The sequence below is a fragment of the Drosophila arizonae genome, chromosome 3, assembly GCF_054131065.1.
Source record: "Drosophila arizonae isolate 15081-1271.41 chromosome 3, UAZ_ARI_1.0, whole genome shotgun sequence".
Taxonomy (NCBI): Eukaryota; Metazoa; Arthropoda; class Insecta; order Diptera; family Drosophilidae; genus Drosophila; species Drosophila arizonae.
The window spans coordinates 28275744-28299647 of NC_142923.1; the positions used below are offsets into that span (position 1 = coordinate 28275744).

Sequence of the window (23904 nt, forward strand, 5' to 3'; positions counted from 1 at the left end):
ATTGTCTTACAAGTATAAAAAACAATAACAACTGATAACATAGTCAAATTCAAGTGGGACAAAAATGTTTGCACACATGCTATTCTTTATTTCTTCCTATTGCTAAATTCGCATTTACCGCTGTTTTCTGCGGTTTTACAGCACAGCAATGGCTAATGAGGAATTTCGTCGTATTTTGTAAGAATCGATACAATCTAGACCAAATTTAAACAACTTTCGTGTCAAACTGTATGTGTGTATTTATGTATTTTCACTGCCCGAACCTAAAGAAACGGCCCAAGTAAATACGAAACAAATTCGTCGCTCATCTGCAGATTTTGGCCTTGAAACAAATTTCAGTCTTTTTCTCCAGTCTATGGACATACATATGTATGTACATATGTATGTATGTATGTATTGTATGGTTAGCGGTGGTATGTATGCATTCTTACATGTATGCATGAACATAGACATACATACAATGTACAGACAGTGTAAGTTGGGTACATACTTGTATGTATGTATGGTATGTTCCTTTTTTTATAAATTTTTTTAAAAATATATTAACAGTTACAATGGAATGCGAAGAAAATGAAATGGCAAAAATCATCAATTACCAATTCGATTTAGAAACTAAAAGAAAAGCAATCGTTAATGTGCATGTGTACATATGTACATACATACATACAATAAATATTTACATACACATGTACATATGTACAGTCTGTCAAGAATGAGTTGGCACACTGAAAAAAAAATTGCATTTTTTGACTTTGGATGCAAATATCTAAGTCAATAATGCATAAAAATTATTTTTTTTCAAATACGAATATGTTTAATATTATTTCATTAATTTAAATATAAAAATCGAAAGCATAACATTCAACATGTAAAAAAAAAATCAACAAAAACAAAGAATACTCATAAATAACAGTGTCAATAATGTGTTGGCACTGAGCGCTTTGCACATCTGCTTTGCTCTAATTCTTAGTTATTATTATTATTTACTGTTATTTGTTGATATTTTATGCATCTATGAACGTTTTCTTTTACATTTCTTGCCATTTGATTGTCAATTTTCGCTAGTTACGCATTTAAGCACAAATTTCATATTTTTTTAAAATGCCTGGAAAGCGATTAAGCTTTGAGATGGTGCAGCTCATCTATTACAACCACGAGATGGGCAAATCCGTTCCAGAATTGATGGACATGTTTTCTGTGCCCAGGAGAACGGTTTATAACGTTATAAACCGGGCCGAAAAAGAAAATAGGCTGCTTTTAAAGACGGGAGGAGGGCCGGAAAAAAAGATCACTGGACGAGTTGAGCGTCTTATTCTCAGAAAAGTGAACGCTAATCCGCATATTTCTGTAAGATGTCTTGCTAAAGAGCTGAAGCAAGAATGTGGCATAGATGTCTCACATGAAACGGTACGCAAAGCCCTCATGAGCCATGAATACAGTTCGAGAGTAGAGCGGAAAAAGCCTCTGTTATCAGCAAAGCAAAGCAAATATCGAAAAGCGTTTAACTTTTGCTGTTAACATGGCTTGTTACCCCGCAGAATATTGGGAGGACGTCATATTCTGTGATGAAACAAAAATGATGCAGTACTATAATGATGGTCCTCCCAGGGTATGGCGCAAGCCATTAACGGCTCTTGACAGCAAAAATATTATTCCCACTATTAAATTTGGCAAATTATCGGTGATGATATGGGGGTGTATATCAAGCAAGGGAGTCGGAGAAATTGCATTCATTGAAAGCACAATGAATGCAGAGCAGTACCTCCAAATTTTGAGAGCAAATTTGAGAGCAAGTGCGGCTAAATTCGGCTTTCTGAATGGCAACAAGCCAAATTTTAAATTTTATCAGGACAACGATCCGAAGCATAAAGAACTCACTGTTCGCACTTGGCTGCTGTACAACTGTGGCAAAGTGATTGACACACCCCCCCAGAGCCCTGACCTTAACCCGATTGAGCATGTGTGGGCATACTTGAAGAAAAAAGTTGGAAAAAGGAATCCTAAGAGTCGCACACAACTCAAATCTTCTATAATTGAAGAGTGGGAGAAAATCCCTCTTGATTTTATCCAAAAACTTATATCTTCGATGAAAACGCACCTTCAACATGTTTTACATGCCCAGGGAGGCCACACAAAATGTTAATATTGTGTTAATTAATAATAGTCTAGCTTTAATTTTAAGTTTAGATTCATAGATTGTAAGTGTGCCAACACATTATTGACACTGTTATTTATGAGTATTCTTTGTTTTTGTTGATTTTTTTTTACATATTGAATGTTATGCTTTCGATTTTTATATTTAAATTAATGAAATAATATTAAACATATTCGTATTTGAAAAAAATAATTTTTATGCATTATTGACTTAGATATTTGCAACCAAAGTGAAAAAATTCAATTTTTTCCAGTGTGCCAACTCATTCTTGACAGACTGTATGTAGCTACCGACTCCTGACATCTTCGACTTAACGTTCAGTTTATTCTATTCAAAAAGTATGTATACACTTAAGATACTATATGTAATTTACATATACATATGTACATATATACTCATATACATATGTACATATGGTATAACTAACCATACAACACATTTTCACTGTCTAAGCCTAAAGTAACTGAGCCGAGCAAATACCAAGCATATACATACATACATATGTATGTATGTACATATGGTCGCTTATTGACAAATTTTTAGCCTTGGAACAAATTTCAGTTTTTGTATTGTATGGGTATGCATGTACACATACACAAATGAATGTACATAGATGTGTAAGTTGCATGCTTATATTTCTGTTTATTTACTATTTTAATACATTAACAGTTACATTGAAATGAAAAGAAAACTAAAAGGCAAAAAATCACCAATTACCCATTAAAATTGTACTTATACGAATCAGCAACTGAAACAAGGGCATACGTTAATGTACATACATATGTATGTATGTACATACGAATCAAAAACTAAAAGAAAGGCAAACGTATGTACATACATATGTACATACATATATGAATATGTATGTGTATGTGTACCTACTTATGCAGCTACCAACGTCTAATATCTGTTCGACTTAACGTTCAGTTTCACTTAAAAAAATCATACTTATGTACGTACATACATATGCATACATATATACATACATATGTATATATATATATATATATATATATATATATATATATATATATATATATATATATTACATACATATGTATACCTAATGCCGAATTGTGCATGACTGTAAGTTACAATAGAATATATGCACGCACTGAAGAAAAGACAGAATATCATCAAAAGCCCATTAATTTTGTATTTTAAAAAAAGGCAGTTTTTTCTAAGTCGGGATGATGTCGCGTTAATCTAGCTACCAACTCCTGTTTTAGTTTCTTCTAACAAAATGTATATGCATATGTAATTTAAATATCTGTACATACATACATACATATTTACTTTACATATGTATTTAAAACAGTCGATAATTGTGCATGGCTGCCAGTTACAATAAGATACACACATACATACATGTATGTATGTTTGTATGCATGCACTGTTAATAGACACTATCGCTAGATATGTACATATGTATGTATGTTACATATTCAACATGTTAATACATTAACAGTTGGATTGAAATCACAAGAAAAAGAAAAGACAATAAATTATTCATTCAATTATGCTTATACGAATCAGGCACTAATAGGACAGATTATTCCTAGTCGATCGCGCCGATTTTACGCTAATCTAACTACTAACTTTGACTTAACGTTTTCTTTCTTTTATTCAAAAGGTATATAATATATACATACATACATATGAACATATGTATGTAATGATTTCTAATTTAAATATATGTACATACATATATATACATTTGTGCATGTATGTACATTATTTAAAATTTATTCGCAAAATAATCTAATTCTGGATGCCTTAACTGTCATAGATGCTGCAAAGCATCAATAGATATCCTCCAGAATTTCAAAGTAACTAATTAATCTTAAAAATGCTGAATAATCATTCAAGCTACATACATATGTATGTATGTATAATGGTTCGTACTGTAAATAACATTAAAATTCGCCATGTTAACAGATGACCGAAGAGACTTCGTCGAAAGACTAACCGAAGCTCAAGTGTTCTTCATTTGCAAATTTGAAATTTCTTTCATTTGTACTCAGACCTCTGGAGTGTAAGGATGAATAATTTACCAGTTAACTTGGCACATTCACGTGGACGTGGACGTGGTATTAACCGCAATGAAGATTTGAATCGTGGACCGGCGCCCATGTTGGTATGTGGTATATATAAAAAAATTAATACAACTTAGATTGAATTGAAATTATATTTTGAAGTTATTTCTGTGTTTGATTTCACTATAAAAATTTTAATTCACGTATTTAATGTATATTTCTATGTAAATGCAAGTTTTTAAATTCTTTCTTCATTCGGTGGAATACATATATATATGTATGTATATAATATTTTTTTTACGGAAATTCAAGGTTTGATTTTTGAGTGCAACTGTGTTAGTGTAATCAATTCGCTTGCATAGGCCATTTCCGTACAGCTTCTGTAGCAGTTAATGTGTATTAGTGTGTGTGTGTGTATGTAAGTGTGTGTATTCGTTCATAATGAATTTAGAAGGGGTGATGAAAAAGAATGTGCAATACGCGAAGTCTTAGAAAACGACGTCAAAATACAACGGAATTTTGCTGCTTTGTTTTTATGTGTGTGTGGGTATTCACTCTTATGCGCGCGTCGCTTACGATTTTTGGTTTTATAGCTTTTTATACCCTGAACCCATTTTCAATGGGTATAATGGTTTTGTTGAAATGTATGTAACAGGGAGAAGGAGGCGTGGCAGACCCCACAAAGTATATATATTCTTGATCAAGGTGACGAGCTGAGTTGATATGGCCCTGTCCGTCCGTCTGTCCGTATGTATGAGCGCGTCGATTTCAGAAGATATAAGAGCAAGAGACTAAATTTTTTTTAAATGTCTAATTACAGCGCGAATATCAAGTTTATCATTAAAAATCGATAACTCATCCCGATCTTTTTTTATCGATAAAAACCCTTATCGAAAACCAGTTATAAAATTATATCTTCTACACCTTTATTGCTAGAGTCTCCAAATTTTTAATGTATGCAATTTATACAATTTCGGTTTTTGTTAAAATTTACCCCCCACCTCTAAATTCACCCCCTCACCCTCACTTCTGTAAAAAGTGTGTTTCAAATACTAGAGACTTGTGCTTTAGCAATGACATGCATATTCATGTTATAATCATAATCTGAAAGTTTCATGAAGATCGTACGTCCACAAAAAAAGTTATTAAACAATTAAGTTCTCATAGTAAGCGCACACTGCAGCCCATGCGTGTTTATGCGTGTGTATATGTGTGTGTGTGTGTATGTGTGTCTGTATGCGTGTGTGTGTGTGTATGTATGCCTGTGTGTGCGTACGTGCTTGTGTTTGTGTGTGCGTGTTTCTTGTGTAAGCTGAAAGACGCGAAAAATTATTGAAATATCTATTGCTCCAAGGGTTCAGGGGATCTCGTAGTCGAGCATGGGAAATCGGGATATATAAGTTTTGTTAAATGGCTGGCGGACAGAAGAAGGCGTGGAAGGCCCCATGAAGTATATAAATATGTATATTCTTGATCAAAGCGGCGAGCTGAATCGATTTCATGTCCGTCTGCCTGTGCAATTGCACTAGCGGATTGAATTTGTTTCCAAAAATCGAAAATCGAAAAGCTTTAGAGCTAGAGTCCAGGGCTGCGAGTCTAGCCTATTTCAGGCTAGGTCTAGCCTATTTGCAATTCAGGTTAGCTTCTTTAAGTGACATCAATATAATATTTTATAATCAAATCGTTTTTCGCGGCATACAACTGCAAATACCAATATCATTGGAACTTGTTATTGTCGTTTGTTTGGTGTGTCTAATATTTTATCCAACAGAATTGGCAAAAAAAAAGTTTTAAATTACTAGACACCTGTGCTTTGGCCAATAAACGAACTTTAGTGTCTACATAAAAAAAGTTTTTAAGCAGTTAATATTCCATGTTCGAATGTATTTGTGAATGAATGTGAATGCGCTGTTTCTTGTGTAAGTAAAAAAAAGCGAAGAATAATTGAAGTTGGGGGGTTCAAGGGGTTTATTAGGCGAACAGTGTCGACTTAATTGTTATTCAAGTATATATGAAATATGAACTATCTGAATTTCATTAGGGTCAACCAGTGGAACAACCATTGGGCACCACGTCCGAATCGAGTGGTCAGCAGGATGACATCCGTAAAGCAAATCTTTGCTCAGAAGGGGCCGAGGGTAAAGTCATCTAGTTGAGATATTGAACATACATGCAAATTGACTAACTTTTGATAAAGCAGGTGATGCTCGTGGCTCGCTTCGGGGCCGTCGCATACTATCAGACGTGGTTCACTCCCGACCAACTGGCCTGGTCACCAAAGTTGGCTCTACAGGTCGCAAAATCACTGTGCAAACCAATTACTTTAAGGTGAAGAAGCCACCTAACTGGACCATCTATCAATATCGTGTTGACTTTGTCCCAGACGTGGACAATACCAGACTGCGTCGTGGTCTGTTGAGTGAGCATCGTCAGCTTCTTGGCGGCTACATATTCGACGGGACAGTCTTGTTTTGCATAACCCAGTTCAAGCAAATTCCCAACTCACCTTATGTATTGGAGCTGCTGACTAAAAATCGTGGTGGTGAAAATATACTTATCAAGATCAAGCATGTGGGCACCGTGGAATCAGCAGACAATCAGCAATTTCAAGTGCTTAATCTGATTCTAAGACGTGCCTTGGAGGGTCTTCAGCTACAGCTGGTATCACGTAACTTTTTTGATCCCCAAGCAAAGGTAAAACTTCGTTAACTATATATGTGCACATAAATTTGTGTGAGAAATTTTTCTACACAATTTTACCCTTATCTAATATAATCTGTAATATAAATAGTCTGAACATTAGTTATTAACATTTTAACATTATTATTAAGAAGCTGAGAAATCACGGTTTAATTGTCGTCTGTCCATGCTGCAGGCCAAGCGCAGCCGCTGCGGTATTTCGTATTTCTTGTGTTTTCATAGAATCATTCAATTTTTCAAATGTCCTGGTTAGGGTGATCTAGTCGAGCGACCTCGACTAGGGCACTCTACTTGACATAGTGGTGTACTCTATTATAATCTGAACTCTATCTTTAATGCTGCGTGCAAAAGATTGTCTTGGATAGATTCCGTGTCGAGCTGTGGCCCGGCTATACAACTTCCATTCGCCAACACGAATCGGACATTCTGTTGTGCACTGAGATCGCCCACAAGGTGATGAGAACTGATAGCTTGTATCACGTTCTATCGAAAGTTATTCGCGAAAGCGACGACTATCAAGCGGCCTTCAAGCGTGAAGTGATTGGTAAATTATATTCAACTATATGCTATCTAAGAATATTGGTTGTAATAATTAATAATTTTGCAACAGGTGTGATTGTTTTGACTGATTACAACAATAAAACATATCGCGTGGATGATGTGGATTTTCAAGCCTCGCCCATGTCCACATTCAATAGCAAGGATGGAGACATTACCTATGTGGAATACTACAAGAAGGTAAGTAGAACTTTATTATACTGCAAATAATAAACATATCGTTTTGTTTTTGTTTTTGATTATTTCTATATAGCGCTATAACATCACAATTCGCGATTATAAGCAACCGCTTCTGGTGTCTCATCCCACCCAGAAGAACATTCGTGGTGGTATTAACCAATTGATCATGTTGATACCGGAACTGGCACGCGCTACAGGCCTGACTGATGAGATGCGCTCAAACTTTCAGTAATTCAGTAATGTTGTGTGTAATTACAACATTCTAAATCGTATTATTTCTAGATTAATGAAAGCCATGGGAGAGCATACGCGTCTCATGCCCAATCGTCGCATAGATCGCTTGCGTGTCTTTAACCAACGCTTGCAAGAGTCCCAGCAGAGCGTCGAGGTGCTGAAGTCCTGGAACATTGAGTTGGACAAGTCTTTGGTCGAGATACCCGGACGCGTGTTGCCCTCAGAGAAAATTGTGTTTGGCAATCAGAAGCGCTTTTTGTGCGATGCTCGCGCTGATTGGACATTTGAGTTTCGCAGTAACTCTATGTTCACTCATATAGATATCAAGCGCTGGTATGTAATCACGCCTCGTCGTAGCCTCCGGGAGACTCAGGAGTTTGTAAAATTGTGCATCCGTGCAGCGTCCGGCATGAAAATGCACATTTCCGAGCCAAGATAGTACGTAACCAACCCAAGCTAAATAAGTAAAGTCAAGTGAATTAATTTGTACCTATTTCACAGCGATGAAATGCCAGACGATCGTAGTGGCAACTATTCGCAGGCGATTGACAACGCCGTCGCTCGGGATCCACAGATTATTATGTTGGTTCTGAAGACCAACAACGAGGAGAAGTAAGCTTTTAGCCGTAAAACAGTAAAACAGGAAATACTAACTAATCGTGTGCATGTATGGGTAAACAGATATAGCTGCATCAAGAAGCGTACTTGTGTCGATCGTCCGGTGCCCTCGCAAGTGGTCACACTTCGCACGATTGCTCCACGCCCCGAACGAGCAAGTGGTCTGATGTCGGTTGCAACGAAGGTTGTTATCCAAATGAATGCCAAGCTAATGGGCGCTCCGTGGATGATTGAACTGCCGCTTCGTGGCTTGATGACTGTTGGCTTCGATGTCTGCCACTCGTCGAAGAATAAGAACAAATCCTATGGTGCTCTGGTGGCCACAATGGACATGAAGTCATCTACTCGTTACTTTTCTTCGGTTAGCGAGCATATGAAGGGCCAGGAGCTGTCCGATCAAATGTCCTTGAAAATGACGTGTGCCCTAAAGGCATATCGCGAGCACCATGGCGCCCTACCAGAGCGCATATTATTCTACCGTGATGGCGTTGGCGATGGACAGTTGTACCAAGTGGTTAACACGGAGGTAAAGTTTTTAAAAAATCAGCTCGATCAGATCTACAAATCCGCTGGAAAGGAAGAAGGTTGTCGCATGGCTTTTATTGTCGTCACTAAGCGTATCAATACACGCTACTTTGTCAATATGCGTAATCCGGAACCGGGGACAGTAATAGACGATATTATAACTCTGCCTGAACGTTATGATTTCTTCTTGGTGTCGCAGGCAGTGCACCAGGGCACAGTCTCTCCGACAAGCTATAATGTTATTCACGACAACATGGGATTGCAGGCGGACAAGCTGCAAATGCTGTCATATAAGATGACCCACATATACTACAACTGGTCGGGCACCTGTCGTGTACCGGCCGTCTGTCAATATGCTCATAAGCTGGCTTTTCTAGTTGCCGAAAGTATTCATCGTTCTCCCTCGTCTGGCTTGGAGAATCAACTATACTTTTTGTAATAATAATGCTCTGACTAACAATATATACTTTAAACATCTAATAGAAGACTGTCCCGGAGATGACATGTGGAACTATACTCAGCTTTAGTTTCTACTACATATATTTATTTATTTCATGTGAAATAGTTGACAATTAAAATTCGAACGAAATTGGAAAGACCGGAAAATTGTTGAGTACAATTGGATGAACACTTCACATTGTCGACCTATTCCCTTGGAGAATTTATTTTATTTTATTTGTATTGAAATGGTTGTATATCTAAATAAACTTGAATTCCAATATGCCTGTCATCGTAAATTATTGTAGTCTACTTCTGTGCAGCTCGGAGACAAACATTGTCAACACTCAAGTCTTTTAAATAAATTATTTCAACTACAAAATGTAGGTTGTAAAGTTTACATCAGCGCTTTCATTTATTAATTAAAACTTCCAATTGAAGCACAATGCGGATTTCATTAGGACTCTACTTTCACAACGGTCGTCTTCTCCGACACGTATAGACCGTCCAAGAACTTACGAATATCCTTGTTTTTAACGGTGGTCGATTGTTGGATGAGTGCCGCGGAGCCGGAGACAGCCTCGATGTCGTTGCCTTCAACGATGAGCTCATCCTTTTGGGCCGTTGAGTTGACAACCGTCACGCCGGGAGCCATCACGACACGACGAATGTACTTCTCACCCAAGAAGTTACGGATCTCAATAACCGTGTTCTGCTCGGAGGTAACGCAGTTAATGGGGAAATGAGCGTACACAGCACGCATTTTGTACTGGAAGCCGAATGTCACTCCTAAAATTCAGAATATAACAAGTTACAAATTGCTATCCAACCATTCCCATTAATATTCGCTTACCCTTGATCATGTTCTCAATGTGGCTGCACACTGTACGCACGGCAGCGAGCTCCTTCTTTGTGCCGAACCATTTCTCGACTTTCAGGGTGCGTTTGTCCGACATGTACATGTCCAGAGCCAGATGCTTGAAGCTACGCTTCAGGGTGCCTCTGGCGCCGGTGATTGTGACCACGCGCGCCTTGACGGAGGCTTTGATATCCTTGGGGATCTTGACACACTGATTCGAGTTGATCGTTCGCATTTTGGCGACACTGCAAAATGGTAAACAAATATTTGAATGAGAAACAGTTGTACGTGTAAATAAGTGCATACATTTATAGTAATCTCAGTGAAAAGAGATTTGTATCACAAGTTTGCATATGCACACACTCCTACTTGTGCTACGCGTAAACAAAACATTTCAATTAGCTAGGTTTCATTATAAATTTACAAATTTATATGTGGTTTATTATGTATTGCATTTGTGGTCAAATATATACATATTTAACAAACTAATTCATTTGTCACTCGTTTAACACACTTAGCGATTGAGTAAGCATATCCATTTTGTTGATGTTTTAAAATTCATTTTGTACACAATTTATTAAGAAACTTACACACTGCAGACCGACCGGAAAGAGGCTGGAAAAAGAAAGGAAATATTTGACGTTTCATTTAGGGTTGCCGTATCGGAAAAATAATAAGGGACATTTTGAGGGAAATTATTTGATGCTGCCAACCCAATTGAATTACGATGTTGACATGAACAGCTGATATGTAAACTTTCTGTATTAGCACTGCTATTTCAAATGTTAACAGTTGTTGATATTTTATGTTTTGCAACTAGCGACATTTATAGGACATATAAAGCGCCATTTGTATAGGAATTTAGGGGAAATAAGGCATTATTTTTCTATAATGTTGATATCTTAAGCAAATTAACTGCGGCTGCCGAAATTATAACAGAATTTAGTAGCGTGCTGTTAATAACATATTTTGTAACATGTTAACTTAACAGCGGAATGAGAAAAAAATTAATGGCGGGAGCTAACTGGCGTGGGCAAATCACTCTGTTTTTCGACCGGCGCTAGATTGCAAAATTTTAACTGGCCAAACTGTTAGGCGAAGAGAATATACATTTGATTACATTTAAATAATTTAGTTAGTGTACGTAAACGGATTAACAAATATGAACAACACAGCATCGCCACCAGATGTCCTACAGACGGCAGGCAATATGCTTGAATGCTATGACTTTCAAGACAGACATAAGCCGGAACTTTTGGAGGTAAATTCTAGCCAAATGTAAAGAAATGGCTTTGTTTAGTGGCACAATCTAAAACTAAAACAAAACTAAATAGTTGACAGGCATCAGCCAGCATGGAAGAGCAACAATGAGCGGCCTCAACGATTATGACTACCAAACGCTGGGACAACTCACCTCCGGCGACACACATAACCTACAACAACTGCGAACTCTCACAAAATGCGGTATACCCAATGAGGTCCTGGAGCACTTTAAGCGTAAATAGTTTCTGCCGTGCAATCATCAGTTAAGATCTAATGCTAATCTTCATTTAGATATAAAATGCCACTGCATAATGGGTTTGTTTCCGGCCATTGGACGCGCCTGGTTGACAATCGATTCGGATATATATATATGGACATATGAGGAGACTCGAGACGTGGCCTATTACGATGGCCTAAGCCATTTAATTCTGAGCGTTGGCTTGATAAAGCCAAAGGCGGGCGTTTTAATCAATGACGTCAAGTATCTGCTATTGCTGACGACGCCCATTGAGGTGATTGTCTTGGGTGTTACATTCGAAGAGCAAAGGGATTCTAGAGGATGCACAGTAAAAAGTAGTCGAATGCAGCTATTGAATAAGCCGCTCTTCGTTCTTAGTACCGATAATGTTACCATAAATGCTATCGAGGGCACAAAGGACGGACGCATCTTCTTGGGCGGTCGGGATGGGTGTCTTTACGAAATTGATTATCATTCGGAATCGAGTTGGTTTGGCAAGCGCTGTAAGAAGATAAACCATTCTCAGGGACTGGTCTCCTACATAGTGCCAAGTTTTCTAAAGGTGTTCTCGGTAAGTAATGAGAACTCCTAATGGAATTGATCACTGATAATTTGCCTTACAGGAGGTTGATCCTATTGAGAAAATTGTGATTGACAATCGGCGTAGTTTGCTTTATGTTCTAACTGAAAAGAGTTCCATCGAAGCTTGGCACATTGGCACGAACTTTACGTCCATGCGAAGGCTGGGCAAAATTACACAAAATGATATAGCCTGCCAGGCGGTTAACTTGATCAAGTAAGTGGGCAGACTGTAGAAGTTTAGAAGAATACTAATTATAATTTATAATTTACAGAACGGTTGATCCATCCATATTCAAGAGTGTAAAAGCCATTTGTCCGCTCAGTCCAGACAGCTCCAATTTCCTGCACCTTGTTGCTGTCACGCAATGCGGTGTTCGTCTCTATTTCTCTACCTCGCGCCTAAATGTACAGCAGCAGAATTTGAACTATGTGCCGGACAGCTATGGCATGGGCAATAATCCAAATAATCAATTACCAATGACGCAAGGAGATATGGAGACATCGAGAGGAATTTATCTACTGCATGTTCGGCTGCCACCTGGTTACACGCCGAATGCAACAACCAATAAGCCGAAGCAAGTTCATGCTGCATATTACAGCGAGGGCACAATGTTAATGGTCACCACTCAGCAGCAGGAACAGGACTTACTCTGGTCCATTAGCTCTTCGCCGTTTTGTAATTTTTCATACCTCGTTGAGTCGACAGCATTGGAGAATCTGGATGGCATCGTCTGGAGCATCTCCGATGTCACGGATGCGATTCTGGACAACACGAGCTCGTTACTGCATAATGCGCGCACATCGCGTAAAGTCATTTTGCTCACCAATCAAGGTACACACATTGTGGAGTTGATGAAGTCTGCTCATATTCTTCAGCAGTTGCTGATATCCTGCAAGGGACCCCACAATGAGGCTGTGAAAATGTTCTTTCAGACGCAGAATGAGCGTGAGGCTTGCTTTACTGCGTTGCTGTTGGCCACCTCGGATACGTTAAATGGCAGCGATATTGCCCTATGGGCCACTCAAGCATTTATGCTGTACGGCGGAGAGCCTTGCTATCAACACTATCTAAATTCGACCAATCGCAATTTGCACAATAGCACCATCAGCACAAACCCTGGCCTGACTGGCAGAGATCGAATGCCGCCGATGTTCATGTCCACACCTATGCCAAATGCTCCGAATATGGGCGCAATGACTAGTCAATACAATCAGGCAATAAGTCCTAGTAAGTGTCCATTATAAACATAATCTATGATTTGCTGTGCGTATATGTGGGAGCCATTTAGATAACTTTTTGATTCTAAAACAATATCGGCACTTTTATTTACAGTTTCGGCTGCACAAACTACACATCAGCAGCAACAGCACTTCACACAAAAGCAACAACAGCACTCGATGCCCAGCAATGAGAACTCTCCAATTATATATTCAGCGAAGCATGATGGTCTCTTTTTATTTGTGTCGCGCATGCTGCGATCCATTTGGCAGTTACATTGTGTTGATGAGAAAATGTGCTCGAAGATAAACTTATCCGATTGCTCGATGCTATTATCCGAGCTGCGTTCGTTACGCTCGTTTTTGGACAAGCACTCGGTCCATGATCTTTCAGGTAAACTAATGGCTCAACTTTGATTCGAACTAATGAATGCCTATAATAGAAAACTATTATTATGTCTAGTAACAAGACGAATGCCGTATGACAGTCATTTGGGCAGATCGAGTGCTGCCCTACTGAACAGTACCCAAATGCCACTCAATGAACACCGGAACATTGTGGAGCAGGCACAGATTGAGGAGAAGCGTTCATTGTCCGCTCTAAATCAGTTTATCAGTAAGTTACGATACCAGCTTCGATAAAATAGTTCTAATCTTCGTTATAATCCTTTGTAGAACATGCGTGTGAGGTAATGTCGCTGTGGAGCATCCTCATTGACCATCAATTTCAATTGCTTTGCCAACAATTGTCGCCGGAGCATCAGAAAATGTTAAGATGTTGCACATTCCGGGATCTGCTGATAGCACGCTCTGAGGTGTGCGCGTTTCTGATCATTGCGCTCATCAATCTATACCTGAAGGATAAAGCTGATGTTGCAGAGGTGTCCAGCAGCTTGCGTAAACTCTGCCCGAATCTCTACAGATACGAGGATGAGGTGACCTATAAAGCCACTGAAATACTGATGAGTGCCAAGAGCTGTAAGTCAGCAGCGGACAAGCAACAAAAACTGGCCATCACACTGCGAATGTGCTTGGAGGCGGCGCCAACGCTGCCACTGCACAGCATTTGCCAGCAATTCATTTCGGTTGATTTCTTTGAGGGAGTTGTTGAGCTAGCTGCCACGTGTGCTTCGAAAACGGATCCAGAGGAGATCGGTATTCATTATTACAATAACAATGAGCCGGCTGAGGATCACGAGGGCTACGCTTGTTTTGTGACACGGTAAACTAGGATTAGCTATATATGCTAAGCTTCAGTCGAACTAAGCCACATTTTACGTTTCTTGCAGTATGAACTATTACAAGGAGGTGCAGAATATGCTTGATTATGTCTACAACACGGTTCGTAACAGCAAGTGCGATCAGGATCAGAGTCGACTCTTTCAGCTAAATTACGATGGAACGGAGGATCAAAATGATATGGAAAACAGATCAAAGCAAATTATTAAAAAGATCACAAACCAGGCACTGCGAAAGAAAGATCCACTACTGCATGTCGCGATCTATGAGTGGTTGCTCACCCACGAAATGAACAGCGAATTATTGGATTTGACTGAGCCCTCGTTGGGCGAATTCTTACGGCGCAGTGTTGGTCGCAATCCAGAGAATGTCAAATTAATTGACTTACTCTGGAAGTATTACGAGAAGAATGGACACCATCATCAAGCAGCGAAAATTCTCGATAACCTGGCCATGACGAGGACTGAGAACATATCTTTGGATGTGCGTATTGACTATCTGGTGCGCGCTGTCATGTGTATGCGCAATGAGACCGTTGGCTCATCCGTCACCAATGGCATATTCCTAAAGGAGTTGGAGGATAAGGTCAGCAAGCTCTATTTCACGTGCATGAGCCTATTAATATTTATATTCTGTATCTGTGTATCTAGTTGGAAATTGCTCGCGTTCAAAAGTCTGTGCTTGCAGCGATGTCCTTGCTTTTACCTACAAATGAAGCTGCCAGACAGGCTGTGAAGGACTTGAATATTGCACTCTACGATATCACACAATTGTATCAGAACTTCGCTGAGCCATTCAATCTGTGGGAGTGCCAGTTGTCCATTCTCAATTGCTCCAATCACAATGATCCCTTGTTGATAGAGTCCGTATGGGGAAATATAATCAATAGCGCCGTCGAGGGTCCCGGCACAGCACAGGAACGCAGTGTAAAGCTCTTTACAAAAATTGAACTATTGGCTCGAGAGTTTTGTGAATCCGGGCCGTGTTTTCCATTTGCTTTCCTCATCAGGGAGCTAGAGATAAAAGCCTGCCAACTGCATTTGCCTGAGGGAACGGTGCCGGAAAAGCTATTCGCCATGAAGCTGGACATTGAATTACTCCTAGAATATTACTCCAGGTAAGGGGATGATGGATGATGCAATTGATGCACAGCTTTACTTATGTGTTACTTTCTCTAGAATGATTTCAATGAATGAGCGCATTTGGGCGAACGAAGGCAACGAGTGGCACTTGATACAGTCGGCTATACGCGTCGTTACACTGCTGGCAGATAATGCCCAATCTATTTGGTACCGCTCCAAGTAAGTTTCATTGTACAAACGGCTTAGTTGAATAATTAATATTAAGACTGTTTAATTCAGGCGACGGATATTGGGCAAGGCACAGGACATAGTCGCGGCTTGCTTGAACATCTGTTATCAGAAGCCGGACACCAATCGCCTGCAGCACTCTCTCAAGGAGCTTCAATGCCGTTTGCAACGGCTACTAGGTTAATGTCTCTGACAGTAGTTATTTTCAAATGGTATATATTCTTTAGAGCAAAACAATAATGGTATAGCTGTTAAGTTTGACTGAGGTATAAAACTTTGTACGCGTTATTTATTTACTGTCTAACACACAAATTGAGCTACGAAACTATGTTGTGTCCATCATCTTAAGGTGAGCTTCCGTAAGTATGCATTTGGTCATGTGGCATGAACAGGGAACGGGATGTTCTTCTACATTCGGGTCGAGCAGCTCGACTTCCAAATTGTACTTTCTCGCATCATTTGCACTGCGTTTCATTAGGATCTGAAAAGCCACCGGAGATTTCTCATCTAGAGTTTCACAATTTTCTTCTGGGAGTACTACAACGCATTGCTTCCAGTGGGTCTCGGGGGCCAAAGGCGATGTGCTAAGCACAACAGATTCTTCGCCGGGGAATTGCACTTCGAACCATATGCAGAAGCCCTGATGCTTGCCGGCAATTTGTGTGGCTACGACATCCTTGAAGCGTATTTCGTTCAGCTCCTGGGTACTAACATCGAGTAAACTCATCCAATGAAAGACAATGCCTTCGTGGAGCAAATCGTTTGGCGTTAGTTGTGTAATTTCTGGTCTAGTTGATTTTTGTAAACGCAATTTGCTAGCGAACTTTCCCATGTTGACTCCATCAACATTTTGCCAATAATCATACAGGGATGGGACAGAGCACGGAGCCACATATATTGTGCACTCACTGGGGAACAAAAGTCCATTTGGCTTTAGGAAATTATCCCTGGCAAAGAGCACCGAGTCCAACATGCCTTCATGCAATAGATAAAATCCCATCCACTCTGAGATAATAATGTCCACTTTTTCGGCCGAAGAGGGCAGCACGAAGTCCTCGATCTGGGAATGAATAACTTTGACAATGTTGGTAAGGCCATTGTCTTCAATAAGATCTAATGCAACTTTAGTTGCAAGATTGGAGGCTTCAATAGCATAAACCAATCGGGCACCAGCTTGCGCACAGAACGCAGAAAGTATCCCCGTACCAGCCCCTACATCCATCACAACTTTATCCTTAAACAATTCCTTATTTTTCATAATAGCATTATAATAAGCTTCTTGTCGTGGTCGATCTCTTAGCATGAGCTCGTGCACCTGCAAGGATGTTACTCTGTTGTAATAAATATGTATGAACAACGTTGGTAAATCAGAGTGATTACCTCTAAATTTTCATATTCCGTAAAATACGTATTCATTATAGGCGTAATTATTTTTTCCAAAATAAACTTGAATAAATAAACTACAAACAGATCTTTATAGGTTAAAAAGAATGGTCAACAGAACTGTTATTTAACATAGCTAACTATTTAACATATTGAGATAGGCTCAGCTGTTTATTAACAGTGACCAAAAACATAAGCGGTAACTGCCAAATATAAGATTTTGTTTTTATCATACAACTATAAGGACCTATGCGGATATTATTCGATGACTAGTTTTGTAAATTCACAAGTAATTTACTAACAATAATTGTGCGCTGTTAATAACATAAAATTCGGAGGTGTCATATGTTTCAAAAACAAGGAACTAAATGAACGAACTGGTTATGAGAACTTATTTCTTTAGTCGGCCACGTAAAATCTATAGTAAACAACAGTTTGGCCCTAATAATTAGAAGTTTTATTTCTTATGTCTACATTCAAAAATAAGTATTCCAAATGGACATGAGTAAATTAGATATAAGCCAAATGATCCGCAATTTGGATATAAGTACAACTGAAAAAGTGGATGAAAGCCTCCAACGTATTGCAGAAAAAGAAGTAAGTATAATTTCGGGTTTTAATGTTGACAGTTAATAAGGGAAGAATTTTTGTAGGCAGATGTAAATGCCAAACTCGAAGCTGCATTGTCCAAGCAATGTCAGATTGAGGCAAAATTAAGCGGCATCGGCCGAGCTATGGCCACCTTACTTACCGTTGAGAGCGATTCCAACAAGCTTAACATGCAAATTGTAAACACAGCAAAGCTGGCTGAGTCCGTTAGTGCTAAAGTGCGTCGGTTGGATTTAGCGAGATGTAGGGCCTCCGAGTGCCAGCAACGGGTACACGATCTGATCGACCTGCAGCTGTGTAGCCAGGGCGTAGTGAAGGCTATCAGCGAAGAGGATTATGAAAAGGGAGCGGGTCATATCGCTCGCTTTCTGGCAATGGATCAACAGCTTTTGCAACGCACAGCGGATGATGTTCAGGGTTCTATTACGTCAGTGAGCGATGCTGTGCACACACTCGAGGAGGCCACTGAAAAGATCAGAGAATTGATTTCCAAGCGCTTTGATGAGGCTGTCCAACAAGACGATTTGGCGTCTGTGGAAAGATTCTTCAAGATATTTCCATTGGTTGGTTGCCACAAGATCGGCATTGAGAAATTCTGTGGGTACATTTGCCAAAAGCTGTCGGCCAAGGCCCAAAAAGAGCTGCGTAATGCACAAGATATTGCAAAAGCTGAGCGTCGTCAACATTTGGCCTATGCCGATCGCTTAACTTCGATTTTGGAGAACTTCGCACGCGTTGTTGAAGTCAATCAGCCGATTATAGAAGCATTTTATGGCCAAGAGTAAGTTCGCAAATGTCGTAAACTACGAGATAAAATTATCAAATTGTGTTTGTCGTATTTAGATCAACTTCTTTGGTTAACATGATGACCATCTTGCAAAGAGAATGTGATCTTGAAGTTAAGAATTTGCTGTTGGAATTCAACAAAAATCGCCAAATTCAATATCGCATTAAGCAGGTGAACGACAGCTCTCAGCGCCCAAACAGCTCGAGTATGGCTAACAGTAGTATGCAGTCCTTGGGACACTACAGAAAACCTTCGGGCGGTTCTATAGATAAATTGAACCCAAAGGATATAGATGCTATCATAGCCGAAATTACAGTGATGCACTCAAGAATAGAGTTATACTTTAGATTTATGCGTCGTCGCTTGCAGGTAATATTTATATAGATATGCTTTACATATCAGTGAAAGTTTAATTTAAACATTCCATCGGCAGGCCAATGCAGAAACATGTTTACAAGATAAGGATGCACAAAACATGGTACTAAAGGAATATGAAAGGGTTGTGAAGCATTGTGACTTAAGTCGCCACATGCAAGAAATTCTTAGCACTTACTTGCTATTTGAAAGGTACCCATTTGAATATCTAGCTGTGCCTTTACTTTGTAATACTTTGTATTTTACTAGGTATTTTATGGAAGAAAGCGTGATGAAAGCAATTGGATTGGACACTTATGAAGTCGGCCAGCAATGCTCGTCTATGGTTGATGACGTCTTCTTCATATTGCGTAAATCTATACGACGCGCTTTGACAACACAGTCTATCAATGGCACCTGTGCTGTAATCAACAATGTTGCATCGTGCCTTGATGGTGACTTTGTGTCTGCTTTAAAGGCTCCTTTAAAAAATGGGTATCCCTCGGGCTATATTGATTTGGCGCAGGCTTACAATGCAATACAGACGAGCTTGCAGCAGGGCAAACTGCATTCGAGTGACGCCGATCGTGTTCGAACAAATTTCATAGTTCAGTTAAACAATGCTGATATGTCAACGGAATATATTGAAACGCTATGGCAGACAATGGAGCAGGAGATAGCCGGAACATTCCCTAATATATCACCTTTAGAGAGGCAGTTATTGGACAGCTGCTTGACTGAGCTGAAAGCCATTCGCGATGCTTTAAAGGCAACAGTTGACTTTGGCATACAGCAGCTTAGGTCAAGTGCGATAAGACCACGCCTAAATCCCTGGGTGGATGAATTCCTTAATTATAGCCATCATCTAACAGAGGTAACTATATACTAAAGCCTATGCCCTTATATTCTTACTAATTATTTGAGGAACTGTCCATATAGGAGGAACTGTCCGCTTACGAGGCTGGGGAAACATTTGTTCAGTATTTCATTGTACAATTAGATGGACTATTAAATTCATTTAAAAATGCATTAAGTCCACGTAATTATGACGCGCTCGTCAGTATTTTGGCTACTGAAGTGACCAACCGCTTGGAACGCGCAATCAAGAAAAGCACATTTAATCGGGTAATTTTGGGTAATACTATGTTTGAATGATATTATTAATCGTTTTAATTTGTAGCTCGGTGGACTTGTTCTCGACCAGGAAGTGCGAGCCCTAGGTACATATCTTACGGGCGCAACTTCCTGGTCAGTGCGCGATAAAATGACGCGTCTGTCACAAATCGCAACGCTTTTGAATTTGGATAAGGTTTCAGAGTTGGCTGAATATTGGAATCCTGAAAATAATAGCGACATGCCATCTTGGCGGCTGACACCAAATGAAGTGCGCACTATTCTGACTTTGAGGTAAAGTGAAATATTTTAAGACTTTCACATTACAGATATTTTATTTCTGTTTACTTTATAGAAGTGATTTCCGTATGGAGGACATTAAACGTTTGCAACTTTAAGTTAAAAGCGTTTCTTGATTTATTTATAGTGCTGCGACTTCATGTCTTTTTAAACTAAACCAACGATTGAAATCCAATCTTAATAAGAGCTGCGAAAGTGCACCAAAACTGGATGCGCTCTTAATGTTAACCAATAATTTTATTAATCCAGAGATGGCAACGTTAAATCTACAATATAAAGAAAAAAATATATAAATAAGTACATTAATGCTTAATTTTGCTCCACTTACCTATCCTCGAGCCTGTCGACATCATCTAAATTGTGTTCATTCACTACACTAAATTTCTCACATAAACTAAATATTTCGAGGATGGTTCCATAAACCGGATATTGGGAATGACGCGCTGGCTGTGAAGTATTTATCTTTTTATCCGTTTCATCTGTCAGCAGAAAGCATTGTGAAAGTACATTGGCAAGAAATACTGAATGAGCTCTTTGAATTTCTTCAAAATCGGCTTTACTGGCAATCACATTCATGAGCATACTGAACTGGCCTATAATTTTAATGTAATAATTGAATCAATAGAAATAGGTATATATGGATTGTTATTAGTCTTACATTCGAGTACATCAACCTGTATGTAATACTGTAAGTTGTCCAAAAAAAACATTAAATGATTCCGTAAACTAATAATCTTGATATCGACTGGATTCCCAGTTTTAGATGTCCATTTGTGACGAGCCCAAACAAGTTGAAGATCATACTGTATTTTTCGAACAGTTAATAGAAAACGAAAAACGGTATTGTAACGTTCTACGGTCGTTGGGGAAAACAAAAGGTTCAATGGCCATTTATATATGTATTTCAGATGAAGATTTTGAAACAATGCAAATTCACAACTCTCGTCTAAATCGATGGTTGTTTTCTGAACACTCAATGAAAAGTTCTCCAAATCATCAGCAGTTGCCATTACGTTTGCTGCAATCTATACAAAATAATAATTGTTTTACATATAGTTACATTAATTGAAAATAATAAAAATTTAGATATTCCTACCTCAAAAGCTTTGGTGTAGTTTTTGTTATTTAGTTCTGCAAAATTTTCTGAGCTTTCATATAATTGACGAAAGAATTCCAAATAAAATTCGCCTCGTCCCAACAGGTAAAAGTCTTTGATGAGACACAATTGACGCTCCAAATCATCTTCAATCACTGCTATTTCCGACAAACGTTGGCTAACGTATTTTTTGATTTGATTAATAGCTCTTTCCAATTCAAACACATCGATCTTATCATCCTGATTTAGATCTTCAATCAGATTACAAAACATTCCTTCCTTGCCATTCCAAAGCTCACCGATATCATCACAGAATGGTGCTTGCGATTTCGATATCCAAGAATCAGTTTTAATCTTGCGTCGATCTAATTTAAAAACGAGTACCGTCTGTCCGACGAATAATATCTTTTCAGCTAAAACGGCTGACACAAAACTTGGTAACTGACTAAATCTGATCTCATATTGCCATATCTCCTCCTCGCTCAATATGCTCTGCAAAGTACATTTTCCAAACATTATCAAAGATCTTATTTAAAATGGTTATTTTCTTACCGGCGGACTATTAGTGCTTGTGTAAGATTTATCACAGGAAGTCTTTGCAACGCCTTCGTTTGGTCTATAGTTTATAAAGAACTCTGCGTATTCATCATCAATAATGCCAAACAAGAGCCAGTGCGTCAGGTGCGACAAGAAAGCCAATTTTACGGGCCTCGAAACTCTAAAAAATAGCCATTAATTAATTTATTACAGTGTAGTTTGCTAAAACTTACTTGTTGATTATTTTCTTCAGACGAATATCTCCGTGATCATAAGAGACATGCAGATTTTCTAGCAGCTGACAGCCATTTAGTTTCTGAATTAATAAATATTTAGTGTATTCTATTCGCATTACGCTTACTATTAACTACGTACCTGTATTCTGGCATCGTTAATTAGTTTACGCAAAAAAATTATAATTGGTAGATGTTGTTCCAGAGAGTTGTAAATATAATTTAAAGAATGCGTTGTGTTTTGTTCGGTTATAGTTTCCAGTTCTGCTGTTTCTTTATAATAATCATCGAGAGCACTTTCGATGCCCTGGGCGAAATTCCTTAGGTAATAACCCGCTGAGTACTCTAAATTAAATAAGATATATTAAATCAAACCGTAAATAAAGTAAAGTAAGCGCTTTTCTTTACCATGCGCATCCGAAAAGTCCGAAATGTCGCGTTGACTGACGCCTCCAAAGAACTTAGCGAATCGTACAATTTCATTTAGGCTGCTTAAGATATCAATAATTTTCTCAAAAATGGCCCTCTCACAAGGATGCATGAATTCTTCAACAACATTTGTTGCCTAAAAATTAAATGGTTTATGAAAATAAACATATGCAAATTTTAAATTATCGTACTCACAAGAAAACTTTTAATGCCAATTCCCTTTCGGCTCAAGCTCATGCACGATAGTAAAATATCATGAATCATGTTTAATTGTTTGTATATAACGCACAGAAATTTGTTTTATATTATTAAAACTCCCGGTGTTATTTGGTATTGGTTTATTTTGCCTCTTGTGTGAATGACAATTGTGAAAAGAATGTATGCGGGTCATCGATGCAACCAACTATCGATTGGTTATAAAGAGATGCTATCGATTTCATTACATCAGAATGCATAACAGCTGTTGCTTTTTAAATTGGTTGGCTTAAGTAAAATAAATATAATTAGTAATTATTATAATTTTTTTAATGAATGCATTATATTTTATAGGGAGCGTATAACCAACAAATTTTGCAGAATTATATATATGTGTTATTTTTCATAAACCAAAATACAATTTTATTATATATAGCATATTCAAAGTTCGATGGCCTTCAATTAAGTAAATAATAAATTAATTGTGCCTGAGCATAAGTTTATTTGATTACATTTTAGGGTACAGAAGGCATATACATAAAAATTTGGTACACCTCGTCTTATCCCTATATATGTATATGTATACATGTGCATATAAATTATCCTTTCTGCTTTTATAGTTGTCAAATTTTATTGTCTTTCGGTGCGACACCCTGGCCATAGAGGCGCAATAAATAATGTTCAAGTGTCGTCCAACGGCTAGATAAGCTGCCCA

General features: G+C 38.5%; 6 protein-coding genes across 9 annotated transcripts; 3 read left to right on the forward strand and 3 right to left on the reverse strand.

The window, feature by feature from the left end:
* Positions 1-4123: 4123 nt before the first annotated feature.
* On the forward strand, positions 4124-9727 carry aub (piwi like RNA-mediated gene silencing protein aubergine). Of its 2 annotated transcripts, none has more exons than XM_089466198.1 (9): positions 4124-4292; positions 6233-6329; positions 6389-6885; positions 7243-7435; positions 7502-7629; positions 7703-7857; positions 7912-8301; positions 8365-8475; positions 8545-9727. In XM_089466198.1, the coding sequence occupies exons 1-9, from the start codon at positions 4197-4199 to the stop codon at positions 9443-9445; spliced, it is 2568 nt and encodes an 855-aa protein (XP_089322324.1). In that variant the 5' UTR covers positions 4124-4196; the 3' UTR covers positions 9446-9727. The 2 variants fall into 2 exon arrangements, with proteins under 2 accessions (XP_089322324.1, XP_017858425.2); XM_018002936.2 differs by having other exon boundaries at positions 4128-4292; positions 6392-6885.
* Positions 9728-9828: 101 nt separating this feature from the next.
* On the reverse strand, positions 9829-11044 carry RpL9 (ribosomal protein L9). Of its 2 annotated transcripts, XM_018002950.2 has the most exons (3): positions 10894-11044; positions 10298-10548; positions 9829-10233 (listed from the first exon to the last, which is right to left on the reverse strand). In XM_018002950.2, exons 2-3 carry the CDS (start codon positions 10536-10538, stop codon positions 9902-9904), a joined length of 573 nt encoding a protein of 190 aa, XP_017858439.1. In that variant the 5' UTR covers positions 10539-10548; positions 10894-11044; the 3' UTR covers positions 9829-9901. The 2 variants fall into 2 exon arrangements, with proteins under 2 accessions (XP_017858439.1, XP_089322325.1); XM_089466199.1 differs by lacking the exon at positions 10894-11044.
* A 133-nt stretch (positions 11045-11177) lies between these two features.
* On the forward strand, positions 11178-16427 carry Nup154 (nuclear pore complex protein Nup154). Its single transcript, XM_018002929.2, has 12 exons — positions 11178-11564; positions 11638-11800; positions 11858-12375; positions 12428-12600; positions 12659-13614; positions 13720-13998; positions 14068-14220; positions 14280-14826; positions 14894-15428; positions 15494-15960; positions 16022-16144; positions 16205-16427. Exons 1-12 carry the CDS (start codon positions 11466-11468, stop codon positions 16335-16337), a joined length of 4146 nt encoding a protein of 1381 aa, XP_017858418.1. The 5' UTR covers positions 11178-11465; the 3' UTR covers positions 16338-16427.
* On the reverse strand, positions 16353-17719 carry Art8 (Arginine methyltransferase 8). Its single transcript, XM_018002948.2, has 2 exons — positions 17534-17719; positions 16353-17468 (listed from the first exon to the last, which is right to left on the reverse strand). Exons 1-2 carry the CDS (start codon positions 17567-17569, stop codon positions 16479-16481), a joined length of 1026 nt encoding a protein of 341 aa, XP_017858437.1. The 5' UTR covers positions 17570-17719; the 3' UTR covers positions 16353-16478.
* A 170-nt stretch (positions 17720-17889) lies between these two features.
* Positions 17890-21802, forward strand: Cog4 (conserved oligomeric Golgi complex subunit 4). 2 transcript variants are annotated; one of them, XR_016269543.1, is made up of 9 exons: positions 17890-18133; positions 18190-18926; positions 18989-19301; positions 19366-19499; positions 19557-20160; positions 20226-20411; positions 20467-20693; positions 20755-21387; positions 21457-21802. XR_016269543.1 is itself a non-coding variant. In XM_018002940.2 (8 exons), the coding sequence occupies exons 1-8, from the start codon at positions 18032-18034 to the stop codon at positions 20795-20797; spliced, it is 2346 nt and encodes a 781-aa protein (XP_017858429.1). In that variant the 5' UTR covers positions 17890-18031; the 3' UTR covers positions 20798-21802. The 2 variants fall into 2 exon arrangements, 1 of the variants encoding a protein (XP_017858429.1); XM_018002940.2 differs by having other exon boundaries at positions 20755-21802.
* Grip75 (gamma-tubulin complex component 4) lies at positions 20681-23377 on the reverse strand. The gene is made up of 9 exons (XM_018002946.2): positions 23190-23377; positions 22974-23130; positions 22708-22910; positions 22566-22648; positions 22348-22513; positions 21796-22287; positions 21358-21724; positions 21028-21292; positions 20681-20965 (listed from the first exon to the last, which is right to left on the reverse strand). Exons 1-9 carry the CDS (start codon positions 23256-23258, stop codon positions 20821-20823), a joined length of 1947 nt encoding a protein of 648 aa, XP_017858435.1. The 5' UTR covers positions 23259-23377; the 3' UTR covers positions 20681-20820.
* Positions 23378-23904: the final 527 nt, after the last annotated feature.

Bases quoted from the DNA above. Each gene is read 5' to 3' on its own strand.
- aub (XM_089466198.1), top strand. From the start codon at position 4,197: ATGAATAATTTACCAGTTAACTTGGCACATTCACGTGGACGTGGACGT. The intron at 7,436-7,501 runs GTAAATTATATT...ATTTTGCAACAG, and splicing joins CTTCAAGCGTGAAGTGATTG to GTGTGATTGTTTTGACTGAT. The intron at 7,630-7,702 runs GTAAGTAGAACT...ATTTCTATATAG, and splicing joins ATGTGGAATACTACAAGAAG to CGCTATAACATCACAATTCG.
- RpL9 (XM_018002950.2), bottom strand. From the start codon at position 10,538: ATGCGAACGATCAACTCGAATCAGTGTGTCAAGATCCCCAAGGATATC. The intron at 10,234-10,297 runs GTAAGCGAATAT...TCTGAATTTTAG, and splicing joins CATTGAGAACATGATCAAGG to GAGTGACATTCGGCTTCCAG.
- Nup154 (XM_018002929.2), top strand. From the start codon at position 11,466: ATGAACAACACAGCATCGCCACCAGATGTCCTACAGACGGCAGGCAAT. The intron at 11,565-11,637 runs GTAAATTCTAGC...AAAACTAAATAG, and splicing joins ATAAGCCGGAACTTTTGGAG to TTGACAGGCATCAGCCAGCA. The intron at 14,827-14,893 runs GTAAACTAGGAT...CGTTTCTTGCAG, and splicing joins TACGCTTGTTTTGTGACACG to TATGAACTATTACAAGGAGG.
- Art8 (XM_018002948.2), bottom strand. From the start codon at position 17,569: ATGAATACGTATTTTACGGAATATGAAAATTTAGAG. The intron at 17,469-17,533 runs GTAATCACTCTG...ACATCCTTGCAG, and splicing joins CGGAATATGAAAATTTAGAG to GTGCACGAGCTCATGCTAAG.
- Cog4 (XM_018002940.2), top strand. From the start codon at position 18,032: ATGGACATGAGTAAATTAGATATAAGCCAAATGATCCGCAATTTGGAT. The intron at 18,927-18,988 runs GTAAGTTCGCAA...TGTCGTATTTAG, and splicing joins GAAGCATTTTATGGCCAAGA to ATCAACTTCTTTGGTTAACA. The intron at 20,412-20,466 runs GTAATTTTGGGT...TTTAATTTGTAG, and splicing joins AGAAAAGCACATTTAATCGG to CTCGGTGGACTTGTTCTCGA.
- Grip75 (XM_018002946.2), bottom strand. From the start codon at position 23,258: ATGATTCATGATATTTTACTATCGTGCATGAGCTTGAGCCGAAAGGGA. The intron at 23,131-23,189 runs GTGAGTACGATA...TTTAATTTTTAG, and splicing joins TTGGCATTAAAAGTTTTCTT to GCAACAAATGTTGTTGAAGA. The intron at 22,288-22,347 runs GTAAGAAAATAA...TGTACTTTGCAG, and splicing joins CAAGCACTAATAGTCCGCCG to AGCATATTGAGCGAGGAGGA.